At 49.9% G+C, this 27,908-nt stretch overlaps 1 protein-coding gene across 1 annotated transcript in view; it reads right to left on the reverse strand.

The window, feature by feature from the left end:
* Nucleotides 1-27,535, reverse strand: part of RAB40C (RAB40C, member RAS oncogene family) — a 39,759-nt gene extending 12,224 nt beyond the window's left edge. The window contains exons 1-4 of the mRNA XM_074598145.1: nt 27,407-27,535; nt 26,892-27,188; nt 6,317-6,377; nt 2,759-2,819 (exon numbers count right to left, since the gene is read on the reverse strand). Coding sequence (XP_074454246.1) covers nt 2,759-2,819; nt 6,317-6,377; nt 26,892-27,045 — 276 coding nt within the window. The 5' untranslated portion in view covers nt 27,046-27,188; nt 27,407-27,535. The remainder of the gene's footprint in view (nt 1-2,758; nt 2,820-6,316; nt 6,378-26,891; nt 27,189-27,406) is intronic.
* Between the last annotated feature and the right edge of the window lie 373 nt (nt 27,536-27,908).

A 27,908-nucleotide genomic window follows, 5' to 3' on the forward strand; every position in this document is an offset into this window, starting at 1 on the left:
TGTGGCCAGTTTATACCAAGCCGTTCTTGTACAAATATCACACTGCACTTCAAACAGAGCTTTTCTCACTCTGGCCTCTCTCTTCTCTGCTGTATTTATTCTTCATGAGCTTTTGGCTTGTTAGGTTAAGAAAGCTGTTTCCCTTGCCCCCAGCTGGATTTGAATCAGTCTTCCCGCAGAAGTCTAAGTCTGATGATACCAAGACAGCAGAGAGGAAAGCAGACAGCTGAAGCAAAGTTGTCAGTACAACACACAGCATTAAATACATCTTAAAGAAATAAGAGAACTTGGGAGTAATTTATCTCTATTCTCCTGAGACTGTGCTGGGTTAAGCTGTCTTTATGCTAATGCTGTGCCAGAAGAAGTTAGCTTCTGCATACTGAAAATAACTGGAGGTGTTCAAGTCCCTTCTTGCAGTCTTTGTTATTCCAAACAGATTGTCCTCTTGCTTTGGTTAAATTAAGACACTTTCCTACTTTCCTCTTCCACTGAAAGATGTGGTGAGTTATTTAAGAGAGACAACATCTGTATTGCTGCTAACACAGGACTATCACTGTATCGCCATATGGGAGCCAACCACCTGATGCTGAAACCAATCAAAGTTTTACTCCAAGCCACCTGGAGAAGACTGTACAAGGACTCCGGTCATTAGTCTTCAAGAGGCACCCACTGTCCACCGTGCTCATCTTATGAGCACTTCAGAGGGCAGCGGAGACACTTCACCTGGGAACCACTCCTGCTCCTACTGGGCAGACTTGCTGTTTAGGGCTGGTTTGTTGTTTTGAAGGATTGACTATTTTGGCAGATCAGGATTAAGGCACCACAGCAGTACTTTGGAAAAGGTGTTTGTTGCGCAAGCAGAGGAAAAGGCACAAGCCAGACCTTGCTGTGTAAGCTCACTCCATACCCCAGCATTCAGCAATAAAGCAGTCACATTAATGGTCCCTCTGCTTGACTCTCAGCCAGACTCCTTGGGAGCGGTGAGCAGATAAGGTGGACAAGGCAAGCCTTGCAGATGTTCAGGCGAGAGTTCCTAAAGCAATACTGCTAAGTACAGCAGAAGGGCAAGACCTTGCCTACAAAACAAAAAAAGTCAAGAACTTCATTTTGGGAAAGGGAAGATGAAAGCAATCTTCAATTTCAAACTTAAGGTCAGCCAGACACACGACACCTCATGGCATCCAGTGTCAAACATAACATCTAGGGAGAACGGCTACAGGAACCCAAAGGATGCACTGTGCCAGTGCCTGCCAGCTCCGCTGCAGTTTCTGGACGGATGTGTACCTGCGCCTCCAAGCCAATTCAACTATTCTCATCGCTACTTATGTTTGTATGTATGGTGGCAGCGGCTACGAGTTCTGGCATGTGGGTGCAGGCTCTGCTGGGTGCAGCCTTGCGGAGACCCAGCACTTGCTCCGAGGAGCTCACAGTCTACGCGAAGGGGAAAAAGTCTTTTGTACAGCAGGTCATTCTGCAGACAAGTGTAAAAGCTCTCAAATGATATATCTGAAATGTAGTAAGGGCAGAGGGAAGCTTAAAGACAAACTCAGACATGGGACCGAGCACCTAAACGCGTACTGCAGAAGCTACACTCCAACGCTCCTTGCCTTGCACTTCTGCAAGCACCAGGAAATTGGCCTCCACTTCAAAGGAGCTGCCTCAAAGCACCCACAACCCCAGAGATGTGCACAAACAAGTATAAACGAGACACCGGAGGAGATACGAACAGTACATCCCAGGTGAAGTGCTCTCCTGTCTACAGCACAAGTGAATTCAAAGGAAGTCTTAGGGAAAGAGAGCACGACGGATTCTGCCAACTAGCAAAGCAAAAGTCTGCAGCTACAAGGAGCAAAAAGCCAAGAGCAACAGTGCGAGAGCTTGAATAAAAGTGGCAAAGTTTCCCAAAGATTGGGAAGCTGTCAGGATACTAGCCCGGCCAGGAGGTTGATATATAGTTTCCGACTCTTGGTGTCTAAGAGAGGAGGAATTTTCTCCAAAGTTTTCTGATTTGGAAAGAAAAGGAAAAATACAGTATTTCACTTAGCTTAAGGAGACTTTATCCTGGAGGAACCCTGTCATGTTACTAAAAGGATGACAATAAAACTGTAAGAAAGCTCTATTAACTAACAGCAGTTTTTCAGAGGACCACAAGATTTTTCTGCTGTTCAGAATCTAGATGCTCTTCCGGAGAAGAGCCCAAAGGAGAAACTCCAAATGTAACGCTCCGTCTCATGTTGTAGGGAACGTACTTTACAATCCACTTGAGCTGCTCTAGTTTCAAGTCTGCAACAAACATGCAAGTAGGAGCCACCCTATTTTTGGAACTGACTTGAAGGCAATACAGACTGTAAGAACTCCATTGGGAAAGTCAACGTCATATTTAAACAAATTTGACAAACCTCAGAAAGTACAAGCTCCCACATTAAAGCTAAGGCAGATCGAGAGCCAGAATTGCCTTGTCCTCTATAAACCCACCTTCGCAGCCCTTCTCTAGGAACGAATACTGAATATTGCCTGTAACAGACCTTTTTTTGTAGGAGTCTAGGGAAGCCTGTCATTCACTCCCCTCTCTCCCACCATAAAGCCAGAATACCAGGCGGCAAGACGACATGCAGTGCCTCTTGGCCTTTATACAGATCCCATCCTTCCGATGCTTGATGTGTTCCTCTTCAGAGCTCTTTACTGTGGCATGAAAGATCTTTTACAGCCGAAAGGAAAAGCAAGCGTGCCCCACCAAAGCACTGCAAGCAGCACTTACCTGGGCTCCTCTAGAGTAGGATCTGAAAATGGTGCAAAATCTTCCTTGCCCTGATGTGTCCCTGCAACAAAGGAAAGTTACAGCTGTGAAATTTGGAGAATGGAATCCCATACTGTACATCTCCTGTTTGGCTTAAAAAACCCAACAAATCAGTGTTGATCTTGTCAGATCTTTAGAACATGCATGGTACACAAACTGCTCTGCACGCTGTTTTTGGGAAGAACCGGTGGGTCCATTACCACCTTTGGTTACAGTCAGACACACTCCAGAGTTCCTTGCTGTTGTGCTTCCCATGGAGAAGCTACGAACCAAAACCACTCGGCTTCAGCTCTACCTTATGATGTACAAAGATGCAAGTTGTTTTACTGCCTTGGGCAAAGGATTTTCTCTCTAGTTCCCTACAGTCCACAGGAGTTTGAAGTCAGAGCGAGACTGCAGACCTCTCCTAGCCACGGAGAAGAGCTGACCTATCACAAAATGAACAGAACCACTCAAGATAGGAGAAATTGTCTTGCACTGTCTAGTTTCACTTATTTTTCCAAACACGTTTTAACCAAAAATGAAAGGAAGTGTCTTTATACCCAGATCTCTGACAGACCTGGTTGATCGCACCCTACAGGATATGATCAACCTGTTCCTGCAGGAACAGGACTAGGGAAGAGCGTTTCTAGCCCACGGTGACAATAAGGGGCCATTCAGTCACTGTCATTTGTCTTGGCTGCAACTCTTGACGTGGTGTAGGTAAGTCTGACTACATTACCAGCACACCTCTCAGTGCCTGCAGGAACATCTGGGACAGTAAGCCCAGCACGCTGATTTAACCAGTATATATGCTATGATGTTCGTTGTGTCTATTCACTGGGCTGGGATAAGAGACACATTAATGACCACTGAGAAGCCTGATGAAACCCTCAGCCACAGATTTGCACCAGCTACAGTCACCTCAAGTTTCGGACAGTCATTCTTTCAGATCTAAAGCTTTCAAGGATCATATTATTGGTCCCGGACATCAATCTAACAGCCTGCGCTTAAGTCTCCTTTTCCCCCCAACAATCAAATATTGGGTTGCATGAGGAAAGTAATGGTAAAAGATGACAATAAGGCATCATAAATGGATGCTACCAGCTTTCCAGATTCTGTGTTGGTTCTCCAGCTCAAGAATTACAGTATAAAAAGAGGAGGGTTTCAAGAAAGAAGCACTTAGTAACTACACGCTCGGGGTTGAAATGTTAAAAAAGACATCTCACAAAAGAGACAAAAGAATATAATCAGCACATATAAACATAAAAGCTGGAAGAGATAAATTATCTGCTTCTGTTCTTTTGTAAGAAAGATGAGGACATTCAGCTTCAGAGAGCAGGGGTACAATTAAACCACGAAACTATACACTGCTGAAGTCAGTCAGCGAGGCTGAGAACATGGCGCTCATTCCTATTTAACAATTCACACAGAATACTAATGTTCTGGTTACTTGATAGAGGCGTTTGTAAAGGGGCTATTTAACTTCATGTTTCAGGGCCCGTGTCATTCCCTACTAGATGCAGGTGAAACCCAGAATAGGGGCAGGCTACCTGTCCTTCCTCTTTCATCTACAGGATTGTTGTGTCAGCTCCTCAGCAAGTTAAACCTCAGACAAAACTAGGCCAGAGGACTCCAGGTCTCCCTCCGGTGCTGACAGATAAGGCTGGGGTCACCCCTCCCATGCAGCGCTCTCCCATCTCCATCCCAGCATCAGGTCACTCCAGTAAGTCCTGCTCTCCAGGGGTTTACCATACTCTGACACTAACTATGAGGTCTGTTCACTGCTCTTGTTTTAATTTGCTACTCAAGATATTGAGAAATACCCAGGCTTCTGGAAGGACTAAGGGCTTCACCCATTTTTTTTTCTCCTCCTTTCATAGGACCACAGGGTTGGAAGGGACCTCTGGAGATCATCTAGTCCAACCTCTCTGCCAGAGCAGGGTCACACAGAGCAGGTGGCACAGGAACGCGTCCAGGTGGGTTTGGAATGTCTCCAGAGACAGAGACTCCGCCACCTCTCTGGGCAGCCTGTGCCAGGGCTCTGCCATCCTCATAGGAAAGAAGTTCCTCCTCATAGAATCATAGAATCGCTGAGGTTGGAAGGGACCTTTAAGATCATCAAGTCCAACCATTAACCTACCCTGACAAAAACCACTTCTAAACCATGTCCCTAAGTACCACGTCTACCCTTTTTTTAAACACCTCCAGGGACGGTGAATCCACCACCTCCCTGGGGAGCCTATTCCAATGTTTAATAACCCTTTCAGTGAAAAAATGTTTCCTAATATCCAATCCAAACCTCCCCTGACATAACTTGAACCCGTTTCCTCTTGTCCTATCATTTGTCACCAGGGAGAAGGGGTCAGCCCCCATCTCTCTACAACCTCCTTTCAGGTAGTTGTAGAGGGTGATAAGGTGTCCCCTCAGCCTCCTCTTCTCCAGGTTAAACAACCCCCAGCTCCCTCAGTCGTTCCTCATAAGGTTTGTCCTCCAGACCCTCATGTTTAGGTGAAACTTCCTATGCTCAAGTTTGTGCCCATTACCTCTTGTCCTGTCGCTGGGCAACACTGAAAAGAGCCTGGCCCCATCCTCCTGACACCCACCCTTTCAGTATTTATAAGTGTTGATAAGGTCCCCCCTCAGTCGTCTTTTTTCCAGACTGAAGAGACCCAAATCCCTCAGCCTTTCTTCATAAGAGAGGTGATCCAGTCCCCTCAGCATCTTGGTAGCCCTTTGCTGTCCCCTCTCCAGCAGTTCCCTGTCCCTCTTGAACCAGGGAGCCCAGAACTGGACCCAGCACTCCAGGTGCGGCCTCCCCAGGGCAGAGTAGAGGGGGAGGATGACCTCCCTCCACCTGCTGGCCACACTCTTCTTGATGCCCCCCAGGATGCCATTGGCCTTCTTGGACACCAGGGCCCATCACTGGCTCACAGTCATCCTGTTGTCCCCCAGGACTCCCAGGTCTCTTTCCACAGAGCTGCTCTACAGCAGGTCACCCCCAACCTGTCCTGGTGCAGGGGGTTATTCCTCCCCAGGTGCAGCACCCTACACTTGCCCTTCTTGAATTTCATAAGGTTCCTCTCTGACCAAATCTCCAACCTGTCCAGGTCTCTCTGGATGGCGGCATAGCCTTCTGGTGTGTCAGCCACCCCTCCCAGCTTTGTGTCATTGGCAAACTTTCCTATTCTCTTGTCTATATTTCTCATCCTAGGATTTCAGGAAAATCCAGTATTACTTCCAAAGTAGTATTGTTCCTTCAGTGATTGAGAGTTGTATGGAAACACGGTCAGATATGATGGAGAAAGACTGAAATGGGACTTTTCCTGTGCAGAACAGCATGTTCTTTGTGCTACTTGATTAACAGAAAGGGCTCTGGTTTGCTAGAATGACTGAGTGGTAAGGAGAGACAGCAAGCCTCGCCACATGCCTGGGGATGCTCTGCATTCCCCGCAGCTCGGTACAGCATCCCACCAGCAGCACCACAGCCCCCGCTCACCGGTCCCGCGCTCGCAGCCAAAGTGGCTCAGAAACACTCACCAGAGTTCCAGCTTGACCCTTCTGCCATCCAACAAGATAGTAGTGGTCTTGTAGTCAATTCCTGAAAGGAAACCAATAAAAAGCTGAGCAAACACTGAAGCAGGTCTTCAGAGACGGACAAGAAACATGCTCTGCCCATCCAGATCCATCATTTCATGTTTACAGAAAGTGATGTTTTCTCCCCCTTGCTGCATTGAGTGTTTGTGGAGGGCTACAGAGATTGATAGAAATAGACCTCTGCTTCAAGGCAAAGCTAACCCTTGCGGAGCTCTATCCTTCCTCCCTACAAATATAGTCAGCTCCTATATTGCTTCTTCTGCATTATTGGATAAAACCTGTTAGGTCTTGAGCTATAGGAGATTCAGTGGTTTGTAGGATTATCGCAAGCGATAGCTTTAAATTACAGACTTTTGGGGGGTGAGCCAGAGATGAACAATTGAGAAGCGTCTCTGCTAACTCAGCCTGCAGACCCACCACCTCTCAACAAACAGCATCGCCTGAAACAGCCAAAGGACATTTTGGGAGGCGGGTGATGCTGAAAGCCTGTCCAGAGAATGCTCTGAGGTGCGTGTCATCCAGGGTTGGATAAAGCAGAAAGCACTCCCCCTTTACCAACAGCTCAGGGCACGGCACAGACAACTGCTTTTCATAGAGCCATAGCACCAGAGCAGCAGAAGACCCTCAAAACCACAAGACCGGGCTGGGCTGACAACCAACTCATTCGCACGAAGGGTGCTCAGCACCTTTGGATACACAAGGAGTTTGTTCAAAACTGGCACCCTGTCTCGCATCTAAACAGAGAAGTTGTTTAAAAAAAGGGGCAACTCCACTTGCAAGCAACACGTCCAAACGGAGCCAAACACACAGCCGCTCCCCATGGCCCCGGGCACAGGAGGGAAGAGGCAGGACTGAACCTCCCACCTCCTGCCCCAAAGCCTGGGCTCCCAATGGCCAAGGGGCACCAGGTGCCCAGGAAAAGCAGCTTCTCCGCAAGCCCCAGCTAATAAGCTTCAAGTATATGTAAGTTGCTTAAAGAAAGCGCCGTGCACCATTACTGCATGCCCACTAAACGCCCACTAAAGCATGAACTAATTTACAGTCGCCTTTAATAAAGCGGAGTCGCTTCGCTCCAATTAGATCAACTTTATTCTTTTCCCCTCGCCAACAGATACCAAACTTTGAATCTATATTAAAAACCCACCGTTGTGTTACGATCTGTATTTCCTTTTTCCTGCAAGGAGAATACTTCCCCGATAACCAAACAGACAAGTTTGTCAATAAAGCAAATGGATTTTTCTGAGTCATCAGCAGGAACTCCCTGTTAGTGACAAACAAATTAGATTTCAGCCTTCACAGGGTGCTATAAAAAGCAATAAAGATAATTATCTTAAATTCCAACTATTTCCAGTGCTTTATCACAGAAAATAGATGGTTTACATTTTATCTTCCTCCAGAGGCAAGTGAATGATCTGTATTTATTTTCAGGCGGATATAAATCTCCCTCGTCCCCAGGGAAGGCAAGCAGTAGTGGGAGCAAGCCAGGAGGGAGCATCCAGACATCTCCCCCTCCAGCTCCTGAGCCAAGATCATTCCTGGCACAGGCTGATGGGCCGTTAGGGAAGAGGCTAATTAAGCCCACTGCTCTGTTTCAGATGTAAAATCCCCAGAGACTCCGCTCCATGCAGAACTGCCCCATTTCTCGTTAGGCACAAGACCTCCCCGCAAGCACTACGTCCTCAACACCCTCTGTGCCCAGGCCAATGGATGGAGCAGTTGCATGAAAGCACCAAGGAGGGGGAATAAAGACTCTTTTCAGGGCACAGAGGCCATGTGCTTCCAAAAATGCCACCGTTGAGGTGAAACGAATCACTTGACTACCAGTTTTTAAGTCAGAAAGGTTCAGCTTGGCAGAAAACTCATTGATGGGAACGCCAAACACACAAACCCACAAATGCCTTTGTTAGGCTCAACACTCACGAACTGCCCAGCCCATATCCCCAGCAGGGGGAACACAAGTTGCCCGTCACAAACATACATGACTTGGTCACCAGAGCAATGTTTTAAATACCCATTCCCTCCATGCCCATCTGAAACGACACCACAGACTTTAAATCAGAGCAATGCCGGTCTTTGGGCAGAACAATACAGCCATGACCAAAGCGGGCAACTTGGCAGAAAGCAGCACTGGAAAACTGCCCAAGCTCCTGCTGCAACTGCTCCTCACTCCAAAGATGCTCAGGGAACATAAGGAGGCAAGGCAGATGTCCTTCACATCCTCCACAGTGATGTCTACAGTTGGAAGAGAAGGTACGCAAGGTGGAGAGAGGGAAGCAGAAGGTGCACGGTTGTCCTCGCCCCTGCAGATGTCCCTTCCCAGGGGACAGGCAGCCCATCACTTCTGCGGGAAATTCAGAGAGCTCACCAGGATGCTCCATCCTGGGTTCTGGGAGACCAGGCACCTCCTGCCCACCACACTTGACATCAAATGCCGAACGCAAAAGCACAGAGAAAGGAAAGTGCCAAATCTATCTCTTCATGTTTTCAGACAACTGCCGGTCAACTGGATTTGCTGCCTGGCCTCTGGGCAGTCCGGAACTTCGTGCAGAACTTCTCTCCTTTGCATCAGAGAGCTGGAGGCGAAGGGTAAAGGCCTTTCTGAGCATTACACCCCTGCGGTACTCCCACGAAACTGCCCTGAGGAATTCATATACACTCGAGTTAAAAGCAGACCTGTTTCGACTTTTTAATCTAGGCTACAGTCAGCATTCAGGCAGTATCTGGAAATACGGGTTGGAGCAAAGGGTTGCACTTTTTAACTTGCACACGCCCAAATTAGGACTAGGGGCTAAATTTACAAAAGGTATTTGAGCAAGAACTCCACCTACAAGCTCACTGACAAGGACAAAAACTGCACAATTGCAACATTTTGGAAAAAATTCCAGCTTCCCGTCTTCTATAAACACTTGGCCCATCAGGACAGCTCAAGAGGACTCCCTTTAAAGCTTGCACACAACATCATACGGCCATGGTTCACTGCTGCTAGAAAACTTACATTGACCACAGATGCCCTTAAAATGGGGGGACTTGCCACAGTGGCTAACACCAGTACTGGCCACCTCACAGCTGGTACCTTACTATTTCAGTCCCGCTTAACACCCCGCAGTTTCTCAAGCTGTACCAAATACACACTCCCCCTTCACAGCTGACAAAGAAGCCGAGCTGCCCAGCTGGCTTTCCATGGCCCAGCCTACAGCTCTGGCTCAGCCCTGGATTCCCCCTTGTCCCAGGGGCCTGGGGACAGAGGGCCACAGCAGCCACTAGATGCCACCATTGCACAGAGGCTGCTGGCAGTGCGACAGCCAGTGGCAGAGCCTGCCGTGGCCGTGCCACCCCAGGGCTGCTCCTCTGCCTCGTCACTTCAGGCAGCTCGGACACCAATAGGGCAAGGGAAGTTTTTAAAATTTAATTTCTGTAGTTGCCAGGGTTTCCCCCACCTGAGCATCAACTCTGCTCACAGCCAAGTACAGCTCATTTTGAGACTTGACATTTATTCTGCTCCAGAACGTGCTTTGATGCCCTGGAAGGGATGTGATCCGATGAACCCCACGTTGGGCTTGGGTGACAGGGTGCGACAAACCCCACGCCGGGCTCCTGCAGCACCAGCAAACCAGCCGACACGGACACATCTGCCACGGACACATCTGCCTCTGCAACCCTGCCTGGCCCTCAGGGTCCTCGGCACTGGGGGAAGAGAGAACAGCCTTGTTTAAAGCTTATTTTATATCAACAGATCTCTTTCTTGACCAATCTCTAGCATGATGCAACAAAATGAATGAGGCTGGGAAAACAAGTCTGGGCTGCTCTCTTAATTTAGCATTCAGGGCGACTCCTCTGCTATTTTTCCAGTCCTGCTTTAGACTCACGCTTACGCTGACGCCATCCCAACCCCACTTCTCCAGCCGACCTGGCACCAGGTGCTCTGCAGAGTGATCTGCTGTCACCAAGCCTGGTGTCAGACACCCGACTCCCTGCTGCAGAGCCAGGTTTCATGCTCCTGGGCAAGGCTCCAGGGAATTCCAAACCTTTATTTCATCTGCCAATTGGTAATAAGGAAAACCTAAGAAAGCAAGCCATTTTCCCATGGGAATAGTCAGGATGTGTTATAGGAAACTCTGATCTCTTCCAAATTACTCATGCAGAGCCCAGCACGTTTTTGCATCAATATGACCTGAAAAACCCTACATCCAACCTTAATTAAAACTTTCACCCAAAAGATTACACCTGATGTGACAAGGAAAAGTAAAACCCCTCCAAGAGAAATGACAATTTTCTTCCAGTGCTTGGTTCTACTTTGTATGAGGCTGTCAGTCCCCCTTCCCCTTGTGAATTGAGGGCTCTGAGAAAGGCAACCCCCAGCTCCGCAAGACATCGAAAACACAGTGGAGGAGGCAGCAGGTAGCTGGAACTGGAAGTCACACTGGGAAAGCTAGAAAGACAACGGAGATACGTATTTCATGCTACTCTTGGGCTCTCCCTTTAAACAGATTAATATCTCAGGAAAATTGCTTTAAATAGCTCAAGTGCACAAAGCTCTATAAATATTTACTCCTGTAAGCCCAGCAGCCTCTTGGCTTTGTGTAGGTCTTTGTTTTAGAGAAAAGGAGACGATTTTGCAGTTGCAGACTCTCAAGCTGACTCTGCCCTAACGCCTGGGCAGGGGACCAGAAGGGCTGGTCCCCTTAAAAAAAGGCAGATTGAGCAAAACCTCACAGCAGCAAGAGCAGCATGTGCTTTTTTCCTCCTCCAGCTTTCCAAGGTGATCCTCACTTGGTGCTGGAGCGAGTGGTTCCAGCTCTCAGCGTGATGCTGGGGCCAATGCAGCATTTTAGGTCATTGGTCCAAATCAAGCGTCCTCCTGCAGAGATGCTTCAATGATCCAACCCCCAACCAACAGCTTCACCGCACACATACAAATATCAAAAAGGTACAACCAGGAATCGCTCTGTGACAGCGGGATGAAGGGACTCGCCCCGTGTTAAAGCAAGCCATCAGCAGGTTTTCTTGCGACTTTCCTTGAAGGCTGGGCCTTTGAGGAGATGTAAACATCTCCAGTTTGCATCTGCAGTGTCTCTAAGAAGAACATAATTCATCCACAAATCTGGGGCAGAAGACATTCCAGGTGATGCTCAAAAATCTCTTACCCAAGGGAAAATAAAAATAATAATAAAAAAAATCAACGCACTCAAGTTAAACATTGACACAATTTTAAGACAAGCTTGCTTTCCTTCCAAGAGACACCCTACTTATCACTCAAAGTCATTTACAGTTTGCATGAATCAGACTGGCTAAATATGCTTTTGCCACCTCATTTCTTAAATGGATTGTTTTCTGCTTGTGGGAGCTCGGAATCCACCACCTCACTTTCTGTTAGTCCACCCACAACAAAAACCAGAGCACACTATTTGGACCTCATTAAAAATAGAATCAGCTCCCCCAGCTTACAGATGTGCACTATATAATGCCACCTCCGCTTTTTTTTTTTTTTTACATTAAATTCAACTGAGTTTCATTTATTTATAATTCAAAAGAAGTCAATCAACCCATTTGCAAAGTGATACATAAGGTCAATAGGCAAAACCTGAGGTGTACAATGATGATGAGCCAAGGTCATTCCTTCACTCAATGCATTATATAAATAGGAAAATAAGATAAATTGAGGAGACTTTTATTACTTATCTGACTAACGCTGCTTTTTGTCAGACTGTTATTTCATCTGTAGACATAATTAAGCCAAAGTGGCTCCATTCTGCAGCTCTTCCAATAACGATGGCATCTGAGTCCCAAGAGAAGGGCTGATAAGCGAGATGTGCCAGCAGCCCTAGAGAAACGCTCTGCTTTACTAGGAAATTTTAATGCTGGCTCACAAGCCACCAGAAACACCCATCGCACCACTGCAGCATATCACCCAGCAAGCCTGGTGACAGACTTTCATTTGTGACTGTCATTAGTACAGCCAAAGCCACCACGCCACAATTGTCTAACTGAAAATGCTGGATTTTCCCCCAGACCACCCCCAGACTCTTCTGTTTTCCTACAGGTCATCATCTCTGCCGAGTCCAGAAAAAAGTCTAGGACTTCTTAAAAGATCTTCTTAAAGGCTTGCAGATTTAATGCCACATGGACCAGCAACTGCTGGGAAGGAGAGGAGAGCACAGGGCTGGAATAAGAAAATAGAGAATACACGTCAAATATTTAACTTGCTGAGATTTTGCCGTGAAGTTGAGTAACCAGCTCTGAAAGGCTGGCCGCACTGCATGGCATTCAAGAGGATCCTGGGGAGAAGGCGATGCAGGTCTCCGCCAGCAGCTGGCAAATCCATAACTGATAAATGTAAAGGCATGCTGTGACTATAAAACAGGCAAACACCGTCAGGAGGATGAAGCAAACTCTGTTTCTCTTCGGGCAGCCCTGAGAATACCTCCCCACCAGCGTGACCGACTTCACTGACAAATTGCGAAGAATATGTAATCCAAGTGTTGTGGTAATCATTAGACACATTAGAATGGGTCAATGCATTGCAAATAATTTTTTTCTTCCCTTTTGCAACAGGAAAACATTAAGAATGAATTTCCAGTGAAGCCTCTCAGCAGCAAGGACTCCGAGACTCATGGCTAAGCAGAGGTGGGTAAATTTAGTTTTAAACCTTTATCACCAGTTCAGACAACGCTGTGGATGCCAGCAAGAACACCACAGTCAACTGTGAATTGAGAGAACTTAAACTACGCACGAGAGCTCAGTCCCCTCCCTGGTGGTCCCTTACTGGCCAGGGCGTCCCCTCCTCTGAGACCCTCTTGTGGGGCTGGCAGAGCCTGGCTGGGTATCACTCAGGCTCCCCAGCCTGTCACGGTCCCTTGGCGCATCTTTGGGGATGTGCAGGGAAGGTTTTTAATCACGTAAGCGAGCAGTCAGTTTACTTGTGTGCGCACAAGACGCAAGCTGCTGAAAGGTCCCTGCCTCTCCCTCCAAAGGCCTTGTGCAAACCTTCCAGCTGGACTAAAAGAGGAAAACCCAATCAATTAATCTGTGCAAAACCCAGTACAGTGACTGCACCTCTGCCTGTACAACAGACCTCAGAACTGGAGCCCTTCTGTGCTCTAGTTCAGCCGCAAGCCCTTAGCGCAGAAATTAATTTATCCCAAATGCCAGCAACAACCGAGCAGTACCCAAAGATGACTGTTTATTCTACCAAGTCCCTGGGCGCCACAGATGCCCTAGACCTCCCTAGGCCTCTAGACCTTCCTAAGCCATGACTGGCACGGCTGGGTTTTAAACTGGAAAGCCTTGCCCTGGGTACGCAGGCACCACGCAAGGCTGCCCAGCTCCTTGGCAAAGCCAGAGTGGCTGTGACGGGCCACACACGTGGGGAGAGCGGCCAGCAGCGGCACCGGCCGACAAACTGACCCTAGGCAATGTTCTCAGAGGGGCAAGTTAACGACGAAAAGGAAGAATTGTTTCCTACGGGGCAGCAGCACCACCCCACATCTAACAGCTGAGAGCCTAAGGGGCTGGAGTGCCACAGTTTCCCCAAGAACAAAAGAGTGGGGAGGCCCCATCCCTGCTGAGCGCGGAGAAAAGGCAGAAGCAGCAACATCCAGCCAAGTCCCGTCCTCACCAACAAGCCAAAGAAAAGAAATGAGGGAAGAGAAGTGCAGGGAGGTGACAAAATTGAGGCCAAAAAGTGGGTGCAGTAGCTCCAGGTCTGCGCTGGGACACGACAGCAGACCAGCTCCAGCAGAGGAGCATCATTCCCATTTCCAGGCCTCAGCATGCAAAAAACTCCCACCCCAAACCCAAGGCAAAACCCCACAGCCCACCCCCATAACCAAACCACACTCACCTGTGGGGCCGACAGCAGGAATTTGGACAGCAGGGACACCAGCGCAGCACCTCGCAATGCCGCCCGAACCAAGACCCGCCCGTATCAGGGTATGTCAGGGTGAAATACCACCCCCATCCACACAGTGTTACCCACAGCCATGTTCCCAGCAGCAGCCCTCTCCAGTGCCCGGCCTTGGTGGGGTACTGGGAGCTATATACAGGGCCAAGGGGGACAGAGCTACTCCCGCAGAGCTCCACAGCACGTTCCTGCAACACAGCCAGCGCCAAACAAACTCACCGGCAACTCCACAGACTCAGACCAAAGTGGGCACTGCCCTCCTGGGACTCATTTTCTGGCTGAACCGTACTCCACAAGAAGAGAACAGTTATTACCCCCCATCGCCGTGTTCACATGCTCCCTCTCATTGCATCCCATATCCCACACCTTTTAGTTTAAGAATGGTGTTACGGTTCGAAAAACCCATAACAATTTATTGTTGTTTAGACAATACCTACCACCTGATGACCCCTCCCCACCTGGGAAGGGGAATCAGGGAAAACAAGGAAACACGAGGGTTGAAATATAAATAGATTTTATAGGATAAGACTAAATAATTAACAATACTAAAGAACCAGTATTGATCCTGATACTAATATAAGATATACAAGAATTATACTCAGCCCATTCCATCAGCAGAAGCCGTGCACTCCCAGCCAGGGACAGCCAATGTGGGACCCTACAAGCACTGTGGATTCAGGAGGAAGGGAAGGGCTCAGGGTTTCGGCACCGGGGCAAGGAGTCCTCAGAATCACAGCCACCAAGGGAGAGAGAGAGAGAACCCCTCAGCAAACTTTCTAATTTATATTGAATGTGACATTCATGGTATGAAATAATCCTGTTGGCCAGCCTGGGTCAAGTGCCTGGGTCTCGCTCCTCCTCATCCCTGCACCTGATAAGGCTTGAAAACACTGAGACCTTGAATCCCACAGATCAGAGCTGGCTATAAAGGAAATATTTTCACAAATTCAGACACTAGAGTCTTCTAAAAGTGCAGTTTTCCCAAGCATTAGGAGAGAAGTTAACCCTGTGTTGCTCAAACCAAGCCAAACAGTTTCCGGTGAGATGGTGATCAAATGTCAACCTACAGCTCCCGAGTCCAGCAGCCAAGGTGCTCCACGAAGTGGAATACGAAGCCAGGACGCATTATGAGTGCAGTTCAAAATGCCTGATTTTGGGGGTTTTTTTTATGCCTTCACCAGCCTGTGAGTAAAAGGGCAGCCAGGCCTGAAGACTCATATCAGAATTGTTCACTTGTGGGCAACAGTTGACAGAGAAAGAGTTGTCATTTCATTTCCAGTCAAACGAGGCAGATGGGGATGGAATTTACAGCCGGCCAGGAGCCGCCAGCTGTTGAATGCATGTTCAAAGCAAACAGGTTTTGCACCGAAAAATGTACTAGTGCAACACCCAAAGCCGTTCCTCGGCAGGAGGCAGCTGCTGGGGTCAGCACCCAACCAACGCAGGCACCAAAGACGCAGGTATCAAGATCCTCCCATTCACGTAATTTAAAGAATAGGCAGAAGCATCTGTACATAGAAGACGCTATTAATGCGTTACCTTCCACTGCAGCTCCTATTAGAGGAATAGTTATTTTCTCCATCATCTGTAAGTGATACTAAATCGCTCATAAAAAACGCGGTAGGAGCACATAAACACTAGCTGATGAAAAAAGTGAATTCAAGCTATTCAAATAACAACTGGTGAAGTCACCCGACCTTAAAAAGTGTGTACAACAGCACATTAACGGCAGCAATTTAGCGAGTCAGCTCAGAGCTGTAAGCCACGGAAAAAATCCCTTACAAACAACACATGAGCTCATCAGTTTGAGTCATGCATTCAATTACCTACTCTTCAGATAGACAAACAACAAATTATCTCCATCAACTACAGGGGTCAACAAAACAGATGCTTTAAATCAAAGGTGGATTCACCGCAGGTCCATGTCTTTTGGTGTTAGCATTTACCTCGGTGGTGTAACTTCTTTGTTTTGAGGGTGATAAAAGTTCCTGAACAGCATCGCCACAAAACACCCCCGGCTCCTGCCTGCAGAGCTGGAGCCGAGGATGAGAAATCACATGCTTTTCCCTCCGTGCTGTAGCTGAGCCTTAGGAACAGGGACAAGAGGCCTCGGTTCTTGCTGGGCATGCAGGAGACCAGTGCTGCTGCCGCACGGTGCTGGCCCGGGGACAGGCGTAGACGTCAGCCATGTGCTCCAGCCTTCATCATCTCCTGCTCATCAAACACAAAATCCACTCGTGCTGCACAACTTGATGGGAGGTACCGAGGAGCTTCAGATTATTATCGGATGAGTCTGAGCTGCCTTGAGCCGAGGGGTTCAGCCCCACGTGCGGGGCCAGGAGCCCACCTCCCCAAGCGAAGCTCAGCACGTCCCACCAGCTCCTGCCAACTCCAGCTCTGCGTGATACCTCCAACAGCCTGCCAAGCACCTCGTGAAGACACAGGCAGAAACAGAGGGAAAACAAATGCCTTTTGGTTATTTGAAGGTACCCAAATATGTAGATTTTTCTCCCAAAAAAACCATACTCCATCTTCCACTGACGTCTGCCTCATGTCAGCTGAGAGTGCTTTCTGGAAGCCTTTCACAAAAAGGCTGCTTGCATCAGGTTGTTCCCAGGCATCTTCACCCACAGCTGAGGGCTCGTAGGTGGGGATCTTGGACAAATAATTGCTTGTTTGGTTTTGTAACCAGCCGAAAGCAAAACACTAATTTGGAGACCTCTAGGAAGCCCAGATTTGCAGAAGACTTCACTTGCCCACTGCCTGCTCCGCACCCCAGCAGCATTTCAGCAGCTACGTGGTCCTCACACAGAGGAATTCTGTTCTGGGCTCAGTTAAGGATGACGACAGCATCTGAAAACAGCACTTGGAGCCAGAAGCAAATCTGTTCCTAAAGCTCGAACAATTTCACTGGACACCCGGGAAGCCACAGAAACAGTCAGAAGTCAGTCCAGAATTGGGGATGTTAAGTGGATTTGTGCTTTAGAAGAAAATCAAGAATGATTTTATGCACAGAAGCAACACCAAACAAAAGAGTTTCTTCATGCTTTGCAGTTCAGTTCTCCATAAAAACTATACAGCTGCATGCAGAAACAAAGACAGCCTATGAGGAAAATCACAGGGCACCATAACAAACTCCATTGTTGCTGGATTACCATATAAAAACCAAGACACACTTGGAGACAGAGAAAAAAAAAACCCAACCCTCAAAAAAATCCAATTATTTGTCCAAAATCCCTTCAATATCTTGGCCTTGCCGAGGTGAACCATCCATATTTATGCTTCTGAACAAGATGCAGGTTAATATGTAGGAATTCACAGAATCACAGAATGGTTTGGGTTGGAAGGGATCCTAAAGCCCACCCAGTGCCACCCCCTGCCCTGGGCAGGGACACCTCCCGCCAGACCAGGTTACTCCAAGCCCCCTCCAACCTGTCCTTGAACACCTCCAGGGATGGGGCAGCTACAGCTTCTCTGCGCAATCTGGGCCAGGGGCTCACCACCCTCACAGCCAAGAATTTCTTCTTGATATCCGATTTAAATCTCCCCTCTTCCAGTTTAAAACCATTCCCCCTCGTCCCGTGGCTGCCCTCCCTGATCCAGAGTCCCTCCCCAGCTTTCCTGGAGCCCCTTTAGGGACTGGAAGGGGCTCCAAGGTCTCCCCGGAGCCTTCTCTTCTCCAGGCTGATTCCCCCCAGCTCTCTCAGCCTGTCCTCACCAGCAGAGGGGCTACAGCCCTCCCAGCATCTCCGGGGCCTCCTCTGGCCCCGCTCCAACAGCTCCGTGTCCTTCTGCTGTTGGTGCCCCAGAGCTGGAGGCAGCACTGCAGGGGGGGTCTCACAGAGCGGAGCAGAGGGGCAGAATCCCCCCCCCTTGCCCTGCTGCCCACACTGCTGGGGATGCAGCCCAGGCTGTGGGGGGGTTCTGGGCTGCCAGCGCATGTTGCCAGTGAATGTTGAGCTTCTCATCAATTGTCAGCATCAGACCTTGGTGGCATCACCACCGGGCTGAGGCACACACCACTGTGTGTGGGAAGCCTAGTCCTGGTGCACACCAGGCCCTTGCGTACGGCTGCAGTCCTACTTGGGGATCCTGCAGAGCCTCCGGATGCACACAGCAGCAGTCTCTGATCGGTGGGACGCCCACCCGCAGCCCCACTGCCATCCACACCCCACGGCTCAACGCCAGTTGGCATCTCCAGGTTTTGCCATTTCAAGGGTCACACTGCAACACAGAGGCAGCCAGTAACAATGGATCTGTCTCCAGACTGACGCTGTACACCCAAAAAGAAGGGTACAGCATTTCAGCTGGGCATAGAGGGGCAAAGCACCACGTGCCTGCCAAGCACGGGACTTACAAAGCTCCCGCAGCAGTGACAGAGAGACCACTCACCATGAATTTCATTGCCACCTGAATCTGGTCTTGCTGCATCACGTGCCCCACGCCGGAAGCATCAGGATGGCCACTAACACTGCTTTCACCTTTCAGTGTGCCGTTTCCAGCGATAACAAAAAAATCTCCAGGGACCCGATCTACAACTCATTGTTGTGTGCGCTCAGCCCGGGCACTCCTGGCCCATGAAGGACCAGCTGGCCCTGCCAGCAGAGCAGGCACCCCTCTACCCGCCCATACGAAGCCTGTCGCCTCGCAGCGGCTCCACAGCAGCTCTCAACAGCCCAAAATCGTGTTTTCAAACTTTCCGTTCTCAGCCCAAGTTGGAGCCTCTGAAGTCCTCTCCTCCTCCTCACCTACAGCTGTTGCAGGACAAAGATCTCGCCCCAGCTACTCCGGCAGCAACTCCGAAGCACAACTTTTGCTGCTACCAGGAGAAAGCCAGCATTTTGCCTTTTTAAAATAGAAAAAAAAAAGCCTTGAATTTTAACCTTGCAATACAGATGACACCTACAAGGACATGAGCACGTCTCAACCTAAGGAGGCATTTCACAGCACCATGTCCCGTATAGGTTTTACCATCAAGTTACTTAAGCAGTTTGGCAACATAAGAAAAATAGCAGCTCTTGGGACAAGAGATGATTTCAGGTTAAGTAAACAGGACAGGCAAATAGTGGACTTTTTTGGTTTTGTTTGTTTGGTTTTTTTTTTAAATCTAGTTAGGTCTCCTGTCCACTTGGCCCCCAGCCTGCTGCTGCTAAAACTGGCACAGAAGGAAACAGAAGACAGGGTGATTTCTGGGTACATGACCGGGAGGGTGTCCAGAGAGCAATCATTTGCAAAGACAGGAAAGTGGTACGACAGAACCCCCAAACAGGCCTGGGAACTCAGAAGCTGGGCTGAAAAATAAGGTAAAATGGCACCTCTAAAAAGAAATTTTTTAAAAATCTGCATTTTCTTTAGGAGATTATTCCAGAGATGCATAGCACTTTCTATTAAACTGCCAGTTAGGTACAGCCTTTCAGTGTCCCCTTCTGCCTGTCTCCTCCTTAACCACTGACTGTTTAATTAGCAAATATTTTGAATTGGATGAGGATTTTTGTCCCAATTCGATGCCTGATATTGAAATGGCTGCAGCACTGCACAGCACATACAGGCCACTAATCACTTCAGGGTTACATTTATAGGAGAGCAGGTGTCAAAGTTTTAAAATGATATAATATTGGCTAGTTTCCCAATCGGGTGATGGAAATGAGATACAGAGGAGGTAGAAAAGAGGAAGAAAATCTAAAAAGCTATGGCTATGTAAAAAAAGCTCTCAGCAAACAGAAGCCCTATAGGAACAAACAATCTCTGAGCTGATGTTGCAACCGTACTATTACTACAACTTTTGCAGAAACAACCAGAGAGCTCTCTGATGGGGGGCCCTGAGCCACGATTGTCTCCGCCCCAGGGAAATTTCCCTTTCAGATGAGTCCCAACTCACAGCAAAGTGTTTAGCAAAATAGAGACGAAGGTTTTCACATTGGAGCTCCCTTCCTCCTCCTCTGCCTGCAATCAAATAGAAACCGGTGTGACATAATGCTGCTGTATCACCGCTCCTTTCGGCTGAGCCTGGGCTGACGGAGGAAGGCGAGGGGTAAAGGGGAAGAAAATGTGATTTTAGAAAGCAAGGTTATAAAACCTCAGCTCCGAAAGCTAAGCTCGCAGCGTAGCTATTTTCAAGTGCAAGGGAAAGATGCTCTGCTCTTCTGAGAGCGGGAGGCCACCGGAGGAAAACATGCCAGGGAACAGCTGGAAACAAAAGCTGAAGGAGACGGAGTGGAGGAGGAGGAGACATTTTCCATGGGCTTTCCTATGCGGCTTATATACCAAAACAACCAAACAAAAAAACCCCGCACACCAACAGAAGCGGACAATGCCATCACGGGATCTGGAGAGAGCAAAAAATACAGAGAAACTTTTAGTCCCGGTTATTAGACGAACATTCCACCCCTTTCAGATTTACACTGCTCTGTTCGCATCACCTTTGTGCGCTTAAGGGTCAGAAATGTATTCACAGCCATGTAAAAGCAAAGCTTTTATCTAGGGGGATTACAGGTGGCGGGAACTGCTCAGTGCAATCGAGAACTTTGCAGAATAACTCCCCAGCTTTAGAAAAACACAACAAAACCAAAACCCCCCTGAAACAACCCTCCTGCAGTGCTATGCATCCTTAATCCTGACTTGAAAGACAGCTGAAGATATCAAAACCTGCCAGGCACTCAGTTTGGGGTTTGGTTTTTGTTTTCAAGGGTTTTTTTTTTGTTGTTTGTTTGCTATGTTTTGGGGTTGGTTTCATTTTAAGTTTAAGCCACAGCTCATTAGCCCCACATCAAGGGGAGAGGGAGGTTCAACACTGTATGTTTGGAAATATTTTTTGCACAAAAGATAAGTAGCAAAGGCTGGAGAAATACGAGATACCGGAGTTGTTCCTCAGCCAAAGCCTGGTCCAATTGAGATCAGTTTTGCGTCCCCAATGACAGGGAAGTGAACGTCCCTGAAGGACACTGATGCAAGTGCTGGCAGACAGGGGGAATTGCTGCAACAACCACTCTCCACTCCGCAAGCCACTGAAAGAGATTTCTAGCAGAATGCCCGGTAGGGTCCAGCTGAAGCATTCCCCACAGAACAATTCTGCGGCCACTACAGGACACGATGGCAAGGCTGCGCTTAGAAGGTTCTGCCTCAATCCCCCTCACATCAGAGCGCTAAAACCTCAAAATAAAAACATTATTCCAATTAATACAGTCATGCCAGCAAACAAACAGCAGTTTCCAGTGGCATGCAGCATCCAGAACAGCAGGCCACCCCCACCGGACGGCTCCGGTCTACCACTGACAGGGACAACGCTGCTCTGGAAGGCAGCAGGAAACCGGCCAGGTGAGGAAGAGGAGGAGCAGGAGGCAGAAGCAGGGAAGCAGCACCAGGATCAAGGCTTCCCTCCCGCTGATGCCAAAGAGAGCCCTGACACACTGCAGCAAGACCGGGATGAGCACTCAGCTGCAATCTCAAGCCCCTGCTCAACATCTGTAGCTCTCGTGGCTATGCCCAGAAGGTGCCACCACATTGGTGCTGTGTCCGCCTGAGGTTTTACTGCACGCAGGTACACCCAGCAACTGGTTCTTGTGTGCTCAAGAAGGGAAGGTTAGATGCTGTCAGGCACTGACAGAGGTCCTGTCCTTGCAGAAGCTGCAGAAGTTTCAAGCAGAACTGCTCGGCTGCAGGCTTTGTTTAGGCAAAAAGCAAATAAGCGATGGCAAACTTTGCAGCTGTGTGGCAGGACCTCCAGCCAAACATGGCAGCAAAAACACAGGCTGCGGATGAGACGCAAGAGACCATCTCCCCAGTCAGTCCTGGAAAAGTGACAGGCAAGGAGCAGATGCATCGAGGAGCATCCCCTCACATGCCCTCCATGTCGCATGGAAGATGAGGAAATCCACCCCTGCGTACACTGGTTGTGGTACAGGTCATCTCCTGGTTGGCAAGTAACTAACTTGAAGGCTGCCATGCAGCAAAGCAGAGCAGTTTTACAGGGGATGTTTCTAGATTCATGCTGGTGACTAAGGGGAGTAATTGCTGTAGAGAAAGCCTTGAAAGGGACAGCTTAGGGACTTCCAAATTTAGACAGCTGCACAAAAACAACCAGAGGGAAAAGACATCTAAAGATGCAGGTCACTCAAATAAACAGCCTGGTAATTAATCAGCAGTGGTGAGGTCCCCGGGCAAACAACACTGCCTGGGGGGGTCCTGACCAGTGGTCACTCTTCCCCCCCGGCCAGGGAAAGGGCACAGAGCTACATTGCCCCAGACCTTGCTCCCTGCACAGACACCAAGCCGCGGAGGGCTAACCTCCCTGCCCAAAAGCTGAGTTCCTTGGACTTCTGCTACGGGGGAAGAGCTCTCAGGAAAGATCCAGTTTTCATCTGAACCATAAAACCTATCGGTAGCTATTGCAGCTGAGCACTTAAGTTGCCTTTTTCCTAAAATTTCCTTGGGTCTTTGGATAGCAATGGGGTAACAGAGCACCTAAGCAAGACACTCAAATAAAGGCTCTAAGCCTCAGCTAAGGGATGGGGTAGAAACAAGGCACTGGGACTCACTGCATTAGGGCTTATCCCAGCACCATCCCTGCAGCAGGGCAACGCTTTCAGTTCAGCTTTCACCTGCTCTTTGAAAAGAGATCAGAGTGCGGACATGAGGCTTCCTCATCATCACTTGCTTAATACAAGCTGAGGACAGGGGGAAAAAAAAAAATTAAAAAAAAAAATCCATCTCCCTTCCAATCAAAGCCATCTGCTCAGAAACACGCTCTACTCTTTCCCTAACACGCGTTTTTCCTTTCCTATGGGAACAGCAGCAGGTGAGGGGGAATGCCCTGCCGCAGAAAAAGCCCTCCATCACGCGAGAATGGAGCACACCACGTTCACGTCTGCATGGTGAGACCTGCCCCAGCCCTATTTCTGGCGCACACGGGGCACCATCTCACCTGGCAGTGATGGCACCCATGCAAGGAGCCCTCCCCTGACTCACCTGCTGTTGATACAGCCCTGGCTTCTGCAGCAAGCCAACAAACCAGCTAGGTGAGATCATTTCAGCACAAGCACATGAATAACTAGATATTAGAGAGTGATGTATGACACAGTAGTGACAAAGCCCCTGGCTCCTTCAGGTAAGGAACAGCCTTGTTTTCCTTTCACAGGTCACATGCAACGCCCTTACGTTCACACGCAGCTCCACCACATCTTGTCCAAAACCACCCTGCGACCAGACACGTTTCTCTCCCACTTCAATATTTGGGGAAGGATAAGGATAGACCCCAAGTGGGCAATTTAAGCACTGAACGGATGAGTGATCTGTGTAGTTGAGTTGTATCCATGAGTAAGGCACACAGTTTTGTTCTGAGTCAGCCCTACCACCACGGCTCACAGCACCAGGGCCAGAGCAGCCCTCCCTTGTAGCTCGGGAGAAGGAACGAGTGATAGAGGAGAGGGCATTCCAGGGAAAGACAGGATTTTCGGTTCCTGGGTGAGGTCCTCCAGGTGTTAGGAGTAGCAATGGGGCTCTGAGAATGGCACTCTGCCTCCACCAGTGCAGATCTGGGGAGTGGGGTGGGTGAAAGCTGGGAAGGAGGACAACACGGAAAGCCCAGAAGAACAAACCATAATGTTCTCCCAAAAGCCCAGATTTTCACCAAGATACTAGTAAGATGGCTTAATTTAGGACCTTTTGCAGCTGGCCAAGAGAAAGCAAAATCTAAGTCCAACTCAGTTACAAACCCTCCTGGGGTGGGAGATGACAATATCCAGCCACAGGACATAAACAAACCCGTTCTTTGCACAGGGAGTGCTTCACCTGATGCTCCTGGAGACTGGAGACTGATACACTCCGTAACTTCAGCATGAACCTACTAAGAAACACACAGGTGACAACTGGATCTCGTATCACCCCTCAAAATGCCATTTTTATGTCACCAGAAGTTCTGTATCCAGTGCTTTTGCAGCTCGGGTGCAGCAACGGTCAGGGGCATCAGTCACGCCTCTTACCGCAAAGGCCAACAGCATCTAGGGAGTAATGACCACCAGATTAATTTCTAACAGCAATTTAAATAAAGGATGTTGCTAAACACACAATAGGAACCACGGTGTCTAATTTTAAGACGTGCCTGATGCAGTATGAGGTGCCAAGTTATAAGGCTGTGTCGAGAAGCGATGCTTCTGCTCAGGGACCCTGAACAAGGATGGGAAGAAACAACTACGATGCTTTAAGACAGACACAGCTCATGCTGCATCCAGGGCTGACAGACACTGGACGCAAGCAAACAGAGGCCGCCTGCGGCTTACAGCTCACAATAGCGATGCTGATAGAAAGAGGGCTTGCTCGTCTCTTGGTTGCCCGCTATACCAACACCCAGGTGCCCACAGAGAAGAGAGGGATCCCTCAAACCCTTTTCTAGAGGTCAGGTGTACGGCAGAAGAGCAGCAGCAAAGATACAGAGCTTCGCTTTTAAAGGTACGCCGTCTCAGAGCTGAAAAGACAATCCATTTCACAGCGCGTTTCAAAAAACCTGTGTCAGAACAGTTGTAATTGGCCAACACAATAAAAGCAGCAGACCCCAATGAGACAGGGCACAACTGCTTCCCTCCCCACCAGAGGTTAGGGATCTGAGCTGGAGACGGGACGTCCCAGTCACAAGATCAACCTAAAGCATACTGGGTTTCACACTGGTAACAGCAAGTTCTGTTTTCTGGGCAGATCAAACAAGCAGTAGATGATACAATACTTGTTTCAAATTGGGATGTGGGGTCTGGGAGGGGAGGAGGAGGAGGAGAAGGACAACGCACTTAGAAATAAAAGATTTACAAAAAGGGCCTCTAGATAACACTCCACCCTTGCAGTTTTGGGACAGCGTCAGGCACATGTCCCAGAGGAGGCCAGGCAGTAGCTGTTCACAAAATCTACGTGTCTTCATGGCAGGGACGGTCTCCGTCAGGGCAGAGCGAAAGCCCGCTGGTGAAGAAGCGAGCCCTGTCAGTACACACATCCCACCCGCGCCGGAGACGGAGGGAGTTTGATTGCCAAGGCCGTCAGGAATATCAGCAGTATCAACTTCACTCACATTTCAAAGCTATTCCAGCTAATTATCCAAAAGGCGCATAGCTTCACAGAAGCAACAGAAGCAAAGACTATCAGAGCATATATTACTGTGAAAAAGCAGTGTGTGACCTAATTCTCTAATTAGGAATGAGTTCAATTACCCACAGAAGATGAGGAAAGGTTCTGAAAATATTAGTTCACTGAGATTTCTTTTTCCAGAAAAAAAATGTTGGTTTTTTTTTGGTTATAAAATAGTGGGTACAGAGACAAAGCTTTTACAGCGACAGCCAAAGTCACCATTCTTTGGCTTTTATGTATGTGTCAAAGAACCCATCGCACACTCACTTTGCCAGCATACTTATTACTTCAATACAGCAGTCAAAACCATTTCTATCAGAACACAATTCCAACTTCAACGCCTCACTTAAAACAACCACCCCATTACACTCCTCATCCCTTTCTGCTCAGTAAACACTAACCCCAAGGAGCAGCTCTGCAGCTCCCAGGTGAGGCAGGTTCTTTGGAGACACAAACTCTCTTCAGGGAAGCTTAAAAGCGCCAAGCATCTCCTCGAAGGCAAACCGCACCAGCTCAGCCAGACACCCAGGGAGATGAATGACACCACAACCTTCTAGTTCCAGAATTTGCTGCTCTCACTTCACAAGCAGCCTGACTTCTGAGTCACCACCTCCCTGTAAATCTCTGTGGAGCAGGTGCCCGCTTGCATCAGCCCCTACCAAACTGGTAGTAGTTCCGAGGACCAAGGACGTAGTCAGGAGCTGAGCCATGCCGCTCCTTTACACTCTAAATTCAGCTAGCATCAACACGGAGCATTGAGAAGCACCCGATTCCCTCAGACTCCTGCTTACAGGCAAAACCGAGCACCATCTGCTCCCGGCCCTGGCTACAGCAATGATGCAGGGGCTGAACTGGCTTGCTTCTGCTGAGCCCTTGGGGACGTTATTTTGCATGGAGGCTGGGGGTAAAAGAATGACATATTGAAAACCACCCCAGAACCTGCACCCCGCCAGGCCGTGTTAGGCTTTAACTGCAGCGAGGGGATGCAGGAAATAGCATAGTGCCGCTCCTTGGCTCTTAATTATGGTCTTGTGACACTGTAGTTAATGGTCTGTCATGGGCTCCATTAGAAACCTTGATGTTTGCAGGAGGCAGACCAACCACAGTAGCCAGTTACTGAGCGAGAGCAGCTCAGGCCTGGAAACCGGGCTCCTGTTCTTTTGTTAGAGCCCCCGCTTCCTCCGGGCCACGGGAAGCCAGCTCAGCTCCAGGAGCAGGGTGCCAGGGCAGCGCTCCGCTCGGGAAGGTCCAGCTGGGCTGGGGGACACAGGGCATCCAGTGACGGTGAAAGCAGGCACGGACCCCAAACCCTCCGTCAGACCCCGGCGGTTTTAGGGAACAACCACGGCCTTTCTGCTGCCAGCAGAGAAACTCACTCCTCTTCCACTTAATGAAAATAATAAAAAAAAAAGGGCAGAACAAGCCCTGCCCGCCCAAGGCTGGCCCCCACGGGCAGTGACCTCCCGCACAGGCACCGGGAAGCCTTGCCCCCCCGCCCCGAGTCCCCCTTACCGTTGCTGTAGGCGTAGGGGGACTCAGAGGCCCCGTCCTGCAGGCTCTCCAGGATCTCCCCCTTGCCCACGTCGCTGTCCCCCACCAGCAGGAACTTCAGGAGGTAATCGTAGCTCTTCACCGGGCTGCCCTGGGTGCCCATCCTCCCTCTCATCAGCGGTGGGGCCCGACCCGCATCCTCCGCCGGCCTGAGGGGGAGGGGGGCGCTGCGGCCCCGCCGCGGGGACACCCACCGCCGGGCTCACAGCCGGCCAGCCGCCTCGCCTCCCATCTTCCGCCGAGGGACGCGCCGAAGACCTGTGGCGGGAGGAGGATGAGGGAGAGGGGGGAGGGGGGAGGGGGGAGGGAGAGCGGCCCGGCCCCACCGGCTCCTCAGCGCCCCCCGCCGCTGACAAAGCCCCGGCGCCCGCCCGCACAATGCGCCGCAGCCCCGCCAGGCCCCGACCCGACCAGACCCGCCCCGCCCCGCCCCGCCCCGCCGGGCCTCCGCCCCGCCCCAGACCGGGCTCACCCACCTCGCGGCCGGAGCTGAGCTGGGCCGGGCCGGGCCGGGCTGCGCCGCGCCGCGCCGCCGCCGCCGCCGCCGGGGCCGAGCCTCCGCCTGGCGCCGCCGCGAAGCGCCCGACCGGGCCGGGGGAGAGGCGGCGCCGGGGCCCACTCCACCGCCGGGCACCGCCGCTCCCATAGGCTCAGCGGCGCGTCCGTCAAAGCTGGCCCCGCTCCGGCGCGCCCGGCTGCGGGGCGGGGCGGCGGTGGACTACAGGTCCCAGCGTGCCTTGCGCGGGGCGGCCGCGGCGGCGCGGGACGAGCCGGAGCGGAGCATGATGGGACAGCGAGTCTGGGGCAGGCGCGGAGGGGCCCGGCGTGGGGCTGGCTGGCGGGTGGGGGGCGTAGAGGCCGGGGGGCGGCCGGGAAGGGGGGGCATTTAGGATGGGGGGGCAATCCATGTGTGTGTGTGACATCCAGGGTTGGGGAGCACACAGAATTGGGAAGCATACAGGTGGGGGACCATCCATT

This window comes from Larus michahellis, chromosome 8 (assembly GCF_964199755.1).
Source record: "Larus michahellis chromosome 8, bLarMic1.1, whole genome shotgun sequence".
NCBI lineage: Eukaryota > Metazoa > Chordata > Aves > Charadriiformes > Laridae > Larus > Larus michahellis.